Source organism: Monodon monoceros, unplaced genomic scaffold (genome assembly GCF_005190385.1).
Source record: "Monodon monoceros isolate NGI ecotype Baffin Bay Population unplaced genomic scaffold, NGI_Narwhal_1 Super_Scaffold_9, whole genome shotgun sequence".
Taxonomy (NCBI): domain Eukaryota; kingdom Metazoa; phylum Chordata; class Mammalia; order Artiodactyla; family Monodontidae; genus Monodon; species Monodon monoceros.
In genome coordinates, this window is record NW_021703786.1 from 14674667 (window position 1) to 14689356 (window position 14690).

Sequence of the window (14690 nt, forward strand, 5' to 3'; positions counted from 1 at the left end):
GCCCGCTGTCCGGGACTTAGGATGGGGAGCCTCCCGGGGACGGGGTGCCTGGGGGTGGCGTCGCGTCTTTGTTTTAACCGGGGGCTGGGGGGGTGCGCGGGCGGCCGCCTCCTCCCTCGTGCACCGCTGTGAGGGCCGCGGGCCCGGCGCACAGGTGTCGCCCCCGCCCCGGCGTCCCGCCCGCGGCGCGCCGCTTCCTGAACGCGCCCCGCCCTGCGGCTCAGCCCCGCGGCGCCGGCGACAGAGGGTCAGGTACCGCTGCTGCCCGTCCGCCCGCCCGGCCCTCTCCCGCCGCCCGCCACCCGCCACCCGCCACATGCAGGCCGCCGCCGCCCTCCCAGAGGAGATCCTTTGGCTCCTGGAAGGTAACGCCCCGCCGGGAGTCTCACGTGCCGAGCCCGGCAGCAGCCGAGACGACAGCGGCTCCCAAGGCCGGCCTTCCCCGTCAGCTCCCTCACCCACCGCCTTCTTGAACCTCGAGGCTGCCGGAGTCCTGACTCTGCAGAGCCAGCTGTTCATCCCCCGCTCAGGGTCCCTTTCACTCGCCTCAGTAACACATTTTCTTTTCCCTCATGGCGTCTCCACCTCCCACTTAGCCACCAGGCTTCTGAGCAAGTTCAGGCCGCGTTCATGGTCCCCGGGCCGCCGTGCTGGCCTTCAAGCTGTCCCTTTCTCCTCGGGACGCCCTGCGTCTATAGGTTTCGCTCTCGTCCCTCTCCCGCCCTGACTCCGTCTGTTCCGCTCACACGGTACCTTGACCTTCCAGCTTAGAGCGCCCCAGGCTCCCAAGGGGCTGTGAGGGCTCCCGGTCTCCTGTCAGCCAAGGCCTGGGCACCCAGACCCTAGGTCCCCTTCACCTGCCTGCAGCTCTGGGGGTCCCTCATGCACCTGGGGCAGGCGGATCCTGGTATTACATCTCTTCCCTTTCTAGAAGTGCCCCATTGCGGTGTGTTCAGTCACTAACACTCAACACATCCCGCTGTAACACTCCAGAGTTACAAGATCATTTGCTTGCCTCACACTTTTTCTGGTGAAAGTAACTTGCTGTTCCCGTAACTGACCTTCCTGGAAGGACGGGGACCTGGAATCTGTGCTTGCATAAGGGTCCCAGGAGGAAACTCTTCCCGAATTAAGCCTTTTGGCATCTATGTGACAAATGACTTGCTTTGGGCAGGTCATACTTTTGGCAAGCAGTTTTTTTTTTTCAGTTTCTCTCAATTTAATTGGTTTTATATCTCCATTATCTTGTTATCTTGGTATAAATGCCTCCTAATTAAATATTTGGCAAGTCTTTTCGGTCTGTTTGTGGCACGGTTTCCATTCTGGGTTGCTTCTCTGTAAAAGCTGTCAACTAGGTATTTCTTCTGAGGTGAAGTTTCCAAATTTATTTTACTTATGACCCGAGTGAATCTAAATTTTCAGAATAGAAAAGTATTTGCAGGGTAAAAGCATCATCTGGGTGTCTAAGAAGAAGCAACCCGGCCTTTCCCTCTACTGTTGGTTCAATAATTCCAAGTGTAAAGAGAGGCTCTACATGTCTGGTTTCCAGGAGGGAAGGAACTGTGGCAAAAAGTTTCATTCTGCCCTTGCAGTTAAAGGTATAATCTGATTCTTTTTATTGGTATCTGTCATTTGTTGAGAGGGAACCTATTTTACAACCTAGTTAAACTAGACTTCCATTTTGTGTGCAGCCTTGGTAGAAGATTCCTTTTAATTTTCAGAAGCTTGCAATGACATCCACTCCTTCAACATTTTTGGTGTGCAGTTCTTTATTGTTCAAAACTGACACTTTGGTAAACAGCTCATTTCTGCACCTGCCACCTTTCTTTAGCTTAGATTATTTTCTTGTTAGCTGACTGTTTTTAATTGAAGTCTTCAGATCTCCTCCTAAAGCAGAACCTTTGTTTGCTGACAAGTAGAGCAGGGTATGAATGGAGATTAATTGCATGTCACATACTTCTGTATCAAACTTGCTGTGTCTTAACAATCTCTGTTGGTGCTTGGGTCTTTAGAATATACGGAGGAGTCTGAGATTAAATTTTAAGGAGCTTTGTTGGTTAATATATTTCTTTAAGGCTTTTTTTTTGTTTTAAGTTTGCAATTAGAGTCTGAATCTGAAGTAGAGAGAAAAATGTGAAAGTGGGATTCAACCAATAATTCTATTGAAAAGTGTTTGAAGAATATGCTTTTGAAAGGTTCATGTAATCATAGCAACATATTGGTCGTAGGTTTTGTTTTTTATGGAACACACTCTCTGGTGTAGACCAGCAGAATTATTCATTGTACTACAAATAATTTGTAGATATTATAAACCCATAATGGCTATCGATTTATCGTCTGTTGCTGTTTGTCTCCCCGCCCCCCCACACACTTTTTAAGGTTAACTGTTGACAGAAAATATGTAGGTCCTGATCTCTATGTCGTCACTCAGTGGAGGGAGTCACAGGGTAAGAGTGCTGCCACTTTAGTGCTGCCACAGGCCGAGCGGGTGGAGTTTCCACAATGAATTACTACTTTCATAAACCAAGGCATAAGCATTTACACAGTGATTTAACACTGGCCATCACAGCTCTAACTTAAGCATTTATTTATTTATAACGACATGAGCATAAATGACAGGGGCATTTTTTGACATAATGTGTGTGCTTTGAAAAATAAAATATGCAAAGCATTGTGAAAGGTTTATGCCAAATTTTGCATAATGAAGAAGGGAACAGAAATTCTGAAGGTCTAAAATTAATTTTGTTAAATTTTAAACATTTGAAAATGTTTCATTTGACCAGCTCCACTTCTAGGAATCTGTGTTACTGAAATTAAAGGACATGAAGTATGTGTACCAGGATCCATAGTAAATGTCCATGAGTTAGGAAAGGTCAGGTGATGGTATGAATGATTATTCATTTTATGGAATATTTTGCAGCCATTAAAAATGTTGTGGTGGATCTGTATATATTGGCTTGGAAAGTGTCCATAATATATTTTTAAGACTAAAAAGCAAGGTACACCGTAGTATATATAATATACCATTTATGTTTGAAAACAGCAACAAAACCCCATATATTATGTATGTTTGTGTAAGCCTAGGAGGGAGTAAGAAAGAATATACGCCAAGTTCCTAACATTGGTTTTCTAGGGAGGGGAGTGAGAGAGTGGGGGAGAGATTATTAATTTTATTGCATACATCTTCATGTTGTTTGAACCATGACAGTGACCATGTATTACTTTTGTAATAGGGAGAAACAACCAGGAAGGTTATTTAAAAGGAAAAGGAACAAAAAACGACAAGAAGCTTAGAGAGGTCAGAGTTCGAAAGGGCCATTAACCAGGGTTGTGATTATGCTTTTCTCTTGGTAGCTCTAACGGTGTGTGGAAGGTGGGGATTTTTTTTTTTTTTTTAATGCTGTCTTGGATTTTGGGCAAATATTAAAGCAGTGAGAGGTTTCTAGGGTAACTCAGGAAACATCTTCCTCAGATAGACTCTGTCAAGCTCTCATATAGAAATAGTAACTAGTCCATATCAGCAAATAAGTACCTTATAGATAAGTAAAGTGAAGGGCATTTCCCGCCTTATTGAAAGAGGAGGAAATATTCAGGTCTGTTTTCAAATAATCAGTCTTCACATGTAGAAGTTATCTTTTCATTTTTGTTTGGTGATAACCACGCTGAAAACAAAAACAATGGAGTGCTTGCAGTTTGCATAATCTTTGTTTCACAGATACAAACATAATCAGTTTCTTCCTTGTCTTTCTAGCCCCACTTTTGCAGTCAGAAGCACAAGAGGCAAGTATGAAGGAAGGAGAATAAATATTTCTTTAGTTCACAGTTTGTCTTGTGTGATGGAATGGGGTTTACTGACTTTAATAGCTAATAGGTCGCAACTATCTACAAGGTACCTAAATCCTGCTCAAATATGGATTAGAGACAAAATAACGTCCACAACTCTGCTGCATTTAGTAGCAATTGCTGCGTTAACGCTGATTCCAATACGCCTATGGTTACTTATTTTTAAACTTCCTTGGAAAGAAGAAGTCATTAATCATTTCCTTCCAGATTGTTCTCCAGATTTGTATTGGTCGATGTAGCCAACCATAAAATCCTTTTCAACATAGTAAAACTCCAACTCTAACTTTTTAGTATAAACATTTGTGATCAATTTTTTTCTCAGACGCAGTAGGAACTTTTCACACTTCCTCAATCAACCAGTCTGTGTTCAAAGGCACCTCCTCTGAACACTATAACTCAGAGTTGTTATAGCGAATATCATTTATCATACTTTATGGGACTATTGAGTTGTTTAAGGATTTTTTCTGCCATAATTGCCCCTGCACTGCTTTGTGAATATCTATGTCTGTTTTACGTTTTAATTTTTGTCATTTTTTTTTCCTACTTTTAGACCAGGCCTATCACTTTGCACTGCTCTCAGTGTATCTGTATCCCCAATGCTATTGGAACATCAGATAATTAAGTTCATTGGAATTAAGATATGTGTGAAAGAAAGTATGAAGGGCTCTCTTGATGAACACAGTACCCAACCCGTTAGGCCTGCACTTTGTAACATGTACTGTGGCTGCTAAGAGTCACTTTTACTTAATTTTTGATACTGGGTTGTCTTCTAGATAGGTGATGTTACTGTTCGGTTGAATTCTGAAAGGTATATGACCATACTTCTATTTCTTTTTGTTAAATTTCTTGGTTATAAGAGCAATAATGCTCATTGTAGAAAATTTAGAAAACACAAGGATATACAGCCACCCATAGTCAACGATTGTTAAATTTCCATTTATTTCTTTCAGTTATTATTATTTGTACATACTTTAAAAGTTGTGACATATTGTGTGTATAGTTTTGTATACTGATTTTTCCACTGATAGTTTTTCATTTGCTATGGTCTCCTGAGCATTTTCTTAGATCACTAAGTTCTTTTTTTTCTTTTGAGTGATTCTGAAGTTATACATCCTGGTTTTATTCCACTGATAGTTTTACCTTTATGGGAAAACAAACATTTCCCTCTGATTAGCAGCATTAGGAATGAAACAATATCTTCTAGCTCTTTCCTCCTATGTGAAATGTGAAATTGCTGATATAATCTTGGATTTTAGACTCAGAGAATTATTAATGTTTTATTGTGTATATTAGATTACAATAATTATTTTTTGACATTTGCATAATATTTAAAACCATAGCTATGATAATATTTTTCCTTTCTGTTTAACTTGTTCATTGCTTACTTTTTGTATCATGGCTTTTTCATTCTTGAACTCTTTATCTCTTAGATATTTAGACTTTGCTAGAACGGTAGCCACTGGCTGCATGTGGCTATTTAAATTTAAATTAACTAAAATTAAATAAAACCAAAATAATCAGTTACGCAATTGCACTAGCTACATTTCAGCTGCTCAGTAGCCACAGTGCCTGCTGTATTGGACAGTGCATAAAACCCTACTAGATGACAATTGAGAATATAATGCTGAGTGAATTTCTCAGGAAGGGTACTTTGATAGTCCCCCTACTGAGCCCCTCCAAGTTTGAGTATATGTCTATCTAGTTTCATATAAACTTAGCTGTGGGCATGAGGTTCTAGGGTCACACTCTTTCCCTTTCTTCCCCTTTCTCTCAACTTAACCTCTCAAAGTTTTACCCTTATCTTCTGGTCTTTAATTTTGTGGAGGAGAAGTCTGATGCCAGCTTGATATATTTCTTTTATAACCCATTCCTCCCACCGCCTGCCTGGATGTTTATAGGATATTTTTCTTTGCTCTCAAAAATGTCACTAGATAATTTCAAGGTTTTGGACTTTTTAATAATTTTGCCTGGTATGTAGTGAACCCTTTTGATCTAAAGACTCAGGTCTTTAACTTGAGAAAGTTTTTTCTATTGTCATTGCTTCTACTCCATCTCTTTTATTCTGTCATACTAGGATTTATATTATAGATATATTAGGCCCCTGATCTAGTCTCTGTGTTTCATCTCTTTTATTGTCTCATCCGTCAGTGACTTCATTACAGTTTTAAATTCAGCATTTATTTATTTAAAAAAAATTTCCATGTGTTCTTTCCTCATCACTCATTGTTTCATTTTCATTACATCTGTAAATCTGGCTTATAGGCATAATGACTTTTTGAATGTTGTTGAAAATATGATTAGAAATTTTCTAAACATTTCTGTTCTTTAATAATAAATCTACTTCAGAGAGAGACATTTTCTCTAGTTCTTCAAGATATAGTTTTCTTTTTGAACTTTGTTTTCTCATAGGTCCTGTATATTTTTTTTGTGATAAGTTTGCCTAGGTTCAAATCCTGACTCTGCCACTTTCTTACTAGTATTTAACTTTGGGTCTTAACTGTAAAATGGGGATAATAATAGTACCTATCTCATAGAATTTATATGAGAAATAAAGGACTAAATATTGAAAAGAACTTAGAATAATATCTAGAATGTATTACACACCATTTGTTTGGTAAATAAAATTAAAAATTTATTTTTCTTTGAGGAAGTCCTATTGATCTCTCTTCTTGCAGTTGCCTCTCCACAGGAAAACTCCTAGGCATGGCCTTTTTTTTTTCTTTATAAATTTATTTATTTTATTTATTTATTTTTGGCTGCACTTGGGCTCAGTAGTTGGGCTCTAGAGTGCAGGCTTCAGTAGTTGTGGTGCACGGGCTTAGTTGCTCCGAGGCATGTGGGATCTTCCTGGACCAGGGATCGAACCCATGTCCCCTGTATTGGCAGGCAGATTCTTAACCACTGCACCACCGGGGAAGTCCCTAGGCATGGCCTTTTGCTTGGGTTGGTGGTTCATCCTTGCTACTCCAAATTAGGGGAGGTTTGTAGGGGTTCTTTCAGGATCTTCTTCATTTCCTTCCTTCCTTAGATCAGAGTCCAGTGATTATTACTATGAGAAACTTTTTGGAGAAAGGAAAGAGGAAGTTAGCTTCCCTGCTAACTTAAGAAAGACATGTGTTTCTTACCTTATTATGAATGCTTTGTATGTGTGTCTGTTTGTGTAAAAATAGTATTTTTGTACTACTTGTCAGTTGAAAAAAAAATGAAAGGTTTAATCTTCCCCTTCTCCCTTTCTGTTTTTATAAACAGAACTATTTTTTTAATTGGTAGAAATATTTTAGTTTCATTGTGGGTATAGCCTAGATGTTAACTGGGCTGCCCAGGCCTTTTGAACTCTAGGCAAGACCTACTCCCCATTGTGGAAGCCCAAACATCTCCTCAAGATCTGGGTAATTCTCAAGGGGCATGCATTCTCAAGGTTACTTTTGCTTCCAGGGTCCCCTCCTTCCATGTGTGCTTTCTGTAGGCCTAAACTAACGGTTCCCAAATGGGGTGATTTCGTCCCATGGGGGCATTTGGCGACACTTGGAGACATTTTTTTTTGTCACAGCTGGGGAGGGTGCTGTTGGCACCTAATGGGTAGAGGCCAGGGATGCTGCTCAGCTTCCTACAATGCATAGGATAGCCTCCACAACAAAGAAGTATCCAGCCCCAAATGTCATTAGTGCCAAGGTTGAGAAACCATGGCCTTGGCATATATCCTTGCCTTCAATTTCCACAAAGACCTACCCACATGAAGTCCCTGTGAGTGTAGAAGACATCACTGGAGAGTCAGAGGGTGCAGGGAGAGGGAGGAAGGGTTTCCGCTGCAGTAATGCAAATGATTTCAAATTGAATATTAGGCATTCCTATTCCTAAACCCCCTTTTCCCACTCCAGTCATCAGACAGCGCCCTCTGGCCTTTCACCTGATGTAGTTCTCAGCCTTATGCTTTCTCACTGGCACTTTCTCCCTTTATCCTATCTGGAGCAAAACAAAAAAAAATTGTTTTTTCCCTTGCTGCATGGAAAGGCAGTTTAGCTATCTGTTTAATGGTTTAGGTTCCCACCAACACCCACACATGGAGAAACAAATTACTTTGCCAAGCCATGGCGATTCTCTTCCTAAGAGGAATACTAGTGCCAGCTATTAAGATAATAACATTTTTACCTCATTATATAAGCGTAATATTTAAACAATTTTTAATCATTTTAAATATAGGAAAAGTAAGATAAGCTTCAAGTTTTACCATCATCTGAGAATCTTAACATATTGACATAACTATCATAGATCTAATTTTTTCACGTTATAAACCATTACACTGTACAGAAATCCTACAATTTCTGCTACGTTTATTCATATTTATTTCCCCTGTGTTTCCAAGTTCATTGCTTGCTTTTCCAGTTTGTCAGTGCTGCATTATAGGTTAGGTGATTATAACAGATGGCTTTTCAGGTTTGGAGTCTTTGAGTTCCACTGTTTAATTTTACTATCCAGCTTTTACATGGAACATAGGACAGATGTGGGCTTAGAAACAGAGTGGTCTTAGCATCCAGAGAGCAAGCTTTCCTGAAGGCTTATGGCTTTGATAAAATTATTTATGAATTACTTAAATTCTCATCTAGGGTCTCCTCCTAACATTGTTGATATTCTAATATTAGTATGTTAGAGGGAAATAAAATTTTTATTCACATGATAGGAGCTTTACTAAAATGTATCCAGTGGCACATATTTATACATACTTAAACCAGTATAGTAGTTGAGTTGGAATTAATTAAGGTACTGTATATTATAAATCAAGTATGAGAAGTATCCTGGATACTTAGAAAGCTACAGAAAATCTCTCTTAACTGCATTGTAATAAACGTCTTTAAAATCACTCTCTCTTTAAAGTAAATTTTCCTTTTTGATAACTCTTTGTGTAAGCCTCTTCATCCATCGATTCCTCCCTCTCTTTCTTTCTTCCTTCCTTTCCAGTACTTTATTAAGGTATGATTTACGTACATAAAATGCACTAATGTTAAGTGTTACAACTGGATGACTTTCATGTATATATGACTGTGTGACTGTGTGACTACAACCCACATCAGGACATAAACATTTCCATCTCCCTAGAAAGTTTCCTTTCCAGTTCTGGAACTTCATAGATCAGTATGATCTCTTTTGTGTCTGTCCTCAGCATAATGTTTTTGAGAGTTATCCATGTTGTTCTGTGTATCAGATTTATCTTATCCTTTTGCTAAGTAGTATTCCATTGTGTGAATATTTCCAGTTTGTTTATCCATTCTTCTTCTGATGAACATTGAGTTGTTCAGTTTTGAGTTATTATGAATATAGCTGCTATGAGTATTCTTGTATAACTTGTTTTGTAACATAAACACTCATTTCTCCTGGATAAATATCTAGGAGTGGAATTACTTGGTCGTAGGGTATGAATACATTTAATTTTATTGGAAACTCCAGTTTCCCAAAATGATTGTACCTATTTTACAATCCCACCAACAGTGTATGAGAATTCCAAGTGCTCCATTTCCTCGCCAACACTTGATGTTGTGGTCTTTTTATTTTTAGATATTCTGGTAGATGTTATGGTCCATGTATTTTTTTAATTACAAAAATAACTTATGGATACATTTTTATTGTAGAATATTTGCACAACATACAGGTATATAGACTACTTGACCTAGTCACAGAAATCAGACAAGAAAAAGAAATAAAAGGTATCCAAGTTGGAAGGGAAGAGGTAAAATTGTCATTATATGCAGATGACATGATACTCTATAGAGAAGACCCTAAAGACTCCACACAAAAACTATTAGAACTAATAAATGAATTCAGCAAGGTAGCAGGTTACAAGATTAATATACAGAAATCTGTTGAATTTTTTTTACACTAACAATGAAATATAAGAAAGAGAAAGGGAAAAAACAATCCCATTTAACATTGTGTCGAAAAAATACCTAGGAATAAACCTAACCAAGGAGGTGAAAGACCTATATGCAGAGAACTATAAAACAATGATAAAAGAAATTGAAAATGATTCAAAGAAATGGAAAGATAGTCCATGCTCTTTGATTGGAAGAATTAATATTGTTAAAATGGCCATACTACCCAAAGCAGCATACAGATTTAATGTGATCCCTGTCAAACTACCCATGACATTTTTCACACAACTAGAACAAATAATCTTAAATTTTTTATGGAACCACAAAAGACCCAGAATTTCCAAAGCAATCCTGAGGAAAAAGAACAAAGCTGGAGGCATAACCTGCCCAGGCTTCAGGCAATATTCAAAGCTACAGTAATCAAAACAGCATGGTAGGGCTTCCCTGGTGGCGCAGTGGTTAAGAATCTGCCTGCCTTCCCTTGGCCTTACTCCAGGGGCTTTTGCTGTAAAGTGCCTGGCATTACCGGAGGGTACATGAACAAGCACGCATCCCTCCCCAGGGAGACTGCTGTCCTGTGGGGCCCACTCGTGGAGCTGACAGCACAGGTCGGGTGGGGTTGGACACTTTCCTTTCTGTACCTGCTGACTGGCGACGCTTAAACAGGGTAGAGGCATAAGCAACCAGTAAGTGAGAGATGCCACACATGCCCGGAAGAGCCAGAATAAAATGCTAAAGTCCGGTGTAATTGGAACACGGAGCTCGCGTCAAAAGAAACACAAACCGAACAGTTTTGTTACGGAATAATTTCTAACTGATAAGTACCAGAACACGTCAGAGGTTTCTTGTTGTTTGGCAGGAATGCTAACTCGGGGTTTTATTTTGCCTCAGAAAAAAAAAAAAAGAATCTACCTGCCAATGCAGGGGACACGGGTTCAAGCCCTGGTCCCGGAAGATCCCACATGCTGTGGAGCAACTAAGCCTGTGTGCCACAACTACTGAGCCTGCGCTCTAGAGCCCATGAACCACAACTACTCAGCCTGCGTGCCACAACTACTGAAGCCTGTGCATCTAGAGCCTGTGCTCTGCAATAAGAGAAGCCACTGCAATGAGAAGCCCATGCACCACAACAAAGAGTAGCCCCCGCTCACCTCAACTAGAGAAAGCCTGCGCGCAGCAGCAAAGACCCAACACAGCCAAAAATAAAATAAATAAATTTATTTAAAAAAACCCCAGCATGGTATTGGCACAAAAACAGACATATAGATCAATGGAACAGAATAGAGAGCCGAGAAATAAACACATACTTCAGGTCAATTAATCTTTGACAAAGGAAGCAAGCATATACAATGGAGAAAAGACAGCCTCTTCAGCAAGTGGTGTTGGGAGAGCTGGACAGCCTCATGTAAATCAATAACGTACATTAGAACACTCCCTCACATCATACACAAAAATAAACTCAAAATGGCTTAAAGAGTTAAATATAAGACATGACATCATAGGACGCCTAGAAGAGAATACAGGCAAAACATTCTCTGACATAAATCGTAGCAGTCTTTTCTTAGATCAGTCTCCCAAGGCAATAGAAATAAAAGCAAAAGTAAACAAATGGGTCCTAATCAAACTTATAAGCGTTTGCACAGCAAAGGAAACTATAAACAAAACAAAACAAAAAGCCTAACAGAATGGGAAAAAATATTTGCAAACTGTGGGACCAACAAGAGCTTAATTTCCAAAATATACAAACAGCTTATACAATTCAATATGAAAAAAAAACTCAATCGAAAAATGGGCAGAACTAAATAGACATTTCTACAGAGAAGGCAACCAGATGGGCAACAGGCACATGAAAAGATGCTCAACATTGCTAATTATTAGAGAAATGCAAATCAAAACTACAACGAGGTATCACCTCACACCAGTCAGAATGGCCATCATCAAAAAGTCTACAAATAATAAACACTGGAGAGGGTGTGGAGAAAAGGGAATCCTCGTACACTGTTGGTGGGAATGTAAATTGGTGCAGCCACTATGGAAAACAATATGGAGGTTCCTTAAAAAACTAAAAATAGAACTACCATATGATCCAGCAATCGCACTCTTGGGCATATATCTGGAAAAGACGAAGACTCTAATTTGAAAAGATATATGCACCCCAGTGTTGATAGCAACACTATTTACAATAGCCAAGAGATGGAAGCAACCTAAGTGTCCATCAACAGATGAATGGATAAAGAAGATGTGATACACACACACACACACACACACACACACACACAATGGAATACTATCCATAAAAGGAATGAAATGTTGCAATTTGCAGCAATATGGATGGGCCTAGAGATTATTGTACCAAGTGAAGTAAGTCAGAGAAAGACAAATATTATATATCACTTATATGTGGAATCTAAAAAAAAAATACAAATGGACTTATTTACAAAACAGAAACAGACTCACAGACATAGGAAACAAACTTATGGTTACCAAAGGAGAAGGTGGGGTGGTGTAAATCAGGAGTGGTGTTAAAAGATATGCACCACTATATATAAAATAGATAAACAAGGATTTACTCTATAGCACAGGGAGCTATATTTAATATCTTGTAATAACCTATAATGGAAAAGAATCTGAAAAGAGTGTATATATATATATATCTATCTATCTGAATCACTTTGCTGTATACCTGAAGCTAACACAATATTGTAAATCAACTAAAGTTCAATGAAAAATAAAATAAGTATATAGACTACTTGGTTTTTTATCATAGCACCATTGGCTACCTTTCCATATGAATCTATGTATATATTCATATATATATATTCATTTTTAAACTGTTGCACAGTATTTCAGAATTTTTAAACTATTCACCTATTGAAGGATGTTTAGATTGTTTCCAGATTTTTTTGTATTTCCACAGTGCTGTAGAGAACATATCTGCATCTTTGTGTACATATGCAAATATTTCTGTAGGATAGATTCTTAGACTCTCAAATGGAAGATTGCAGAAGTGTTAATCCTAGATTTGTAGACTGGCCAGTAGTTAAAACTTGATCCAAAGTACTACCTGTGTTTTCGTTCCTGGTTTTTGTTTTCTCTGTGCTGTGAGTATATAGGTATTGTCATTTTTTTCCCCTTCAGGAGGTAAGAGAATGAAAAATATAAACACACATTTCTTGGGTCATGGGGCAGAAACAATCAGCAGGTTGAAGCAAACCACAACCAGAACATGCTGACAGTTTCTCTATTGTGTGCTGACAACTTCCTGCAAGCCAAAACAAAGCTGGTGGGTATGATTTTAACCTTGCCAACAAGTTTTACCCCTTAACAAAAAGCAAGAAATATATACCTTAAGGATTAAAACTACTTGCCAGATCGAAAATTTAATGCAAGGTTTAAAACAAGTTCTAAGCAAACTAAAAGTCATTTCCCCCCACTATGATACTTTTATTTAATTGGTGTGAAAATGGGCAAGACAAGGTTTCTATGAAGTCTTCCATCGTTAGAATAGAAAAATGAACACTAAAGTTTCAGAGGTTTGATTTTAGGGAGATATTTAAGTCACTGCAGAAATGCTAATGGTCGGATACCTTCAGCATATTCGTAACAAGGAATCAGAAATTATTATTTTTTGTTTGTTTCTACCAGAAGCTGTCAATGAGACTTTGTAGAAGTTGGATCAGCAACCAGGCTGTTTTTTTTCTGTAAAATAGCAATATGTTACATAAAGGGATAGGTGTGACATTTAATTAAATACCCAGACAAATAGAATACTCAGGTATCTAGAATGAAATGTGACCTTATGTGACTTCCAAGGTAGAGATTGTTTTAGTTTGGCGGGCATGATTTGCTAGGCATGGCAAAGTGGGTGGACATAGTCTGTGACTGGAAAGGACATCTTACTGTTAGCGGCTCACTCAAGGAAGTCCCGAGGATGATGCAGATCTTTACTCCCCGCCTACCGCATCAATCCAAGCAAAGGACTCCTGGGATGGGTCCCTGAGAGGGGTCCCTCCTCCCTTTGATATCCCCTTCTCTTCTCCACAATCCCAACAAACATTTTCTACACCCCTCCTTTCTCCATACAGGCTCCCATCTCCATCCTAGAGGGGTGATGTGTCATCTTTAAGGCTTTAACTCCTTCAAAGTGTTCAGAGTGAAGCATCTATAAGATAAATTAAGCATTTTGATTAGAAAAAAACACTAGGTATCACTGAAAATTTAAGAGATGAGGCTGAAGTAGTATCCTGCTCCTACAATTTTTTAAAAAATAGTTAATAGATTGTTTTCTAAAGTTTACTTAGGTATTTTCTTTTAGACCCCCTTTTTCATGGGAAAAAGAACCATGTTCCTTAGGTTGATTTCCAGGCCAGCCCATTTTTAAAAACTATTTTGTGTCCCTCTTTGTTAGATGGAACACTCCCTTTATCCCCTGTTCCCTAACTCCAAGCTCTGATGTTGGTGTTCTGACTGGAGAGTGACTCCAATGGGCAGGACTGGGAAAGGTATGAGGAGCTGGGTGGGAGCTAGGTTGGGGTTCCCGGGATTAGGGAGGAGACTTATTTAATGAGCCAGAATGAGAGCAGGAATGGGCCTCACCTAGCGGGGAGGTGAGAGCCAGTGCAGGGACCCAGAGCAAAAGGAGAACAGAATTTCCTCTCATCTCCCGCTCTTCCTCTCCTGTCTCCTTACTTCCGACCCCATCTCCCATTGAGAGTGTGGCTGCCAACAGGCTTGGACGTGCTATGATAAGAGGAGGGGGCTATGAGATGGGGTGAGGAGTGATGATGGAAGTCAGCAGAAGGTTGTTGAAGTATAATGACTGTCAAAGCAGCAGCAGTGAGAGAATGGATATTTCTGTGATTGTGCTCAGCCAGGACAACCATTCACATTTAAAAAGTATTTGCAAGTACTTGGGGACTTTTAAAAAAAAATCTAAATAGAGGGTCTGAAATACTGCCCAGCATTAAACTTAATAGAATTAAT

The 14690-nt window shown here is 39.3% G+C and overlaps 1 protein-coding gene and 1 non-coding gene across 2 annotated transcripts in view; both read left to right on the forward strand.

The window, feature by feature from the left end:
* Positions 1–243: 243 nt before the first annotated feature.
* SKAP1 (src kinase associated phosphoprotein 1) overlaps positions 244–14690 on the forward strand; it is a 278254-nt gene continuing 263807 nt past the window's right edge. The window contains exon 1 of the mRNA XM_029211413.1: positions 244–365. Within this exon, the coding sequence (XP_029067246.1) occupies positions 317–365 (49 nt within the window). The 5' untranslated portion in view covers positions 244–316. The remainder of the gene's footprint in view (positions 366–14690) is intronic.
* Positions 10184–10311, forward strand: LOC114889830. Its single transcript, XR_003792132.1, has one exon. It is a non-coding gene; the product is annotated as a small nucleolar RNA SNORA49 (small nucleolar RNA).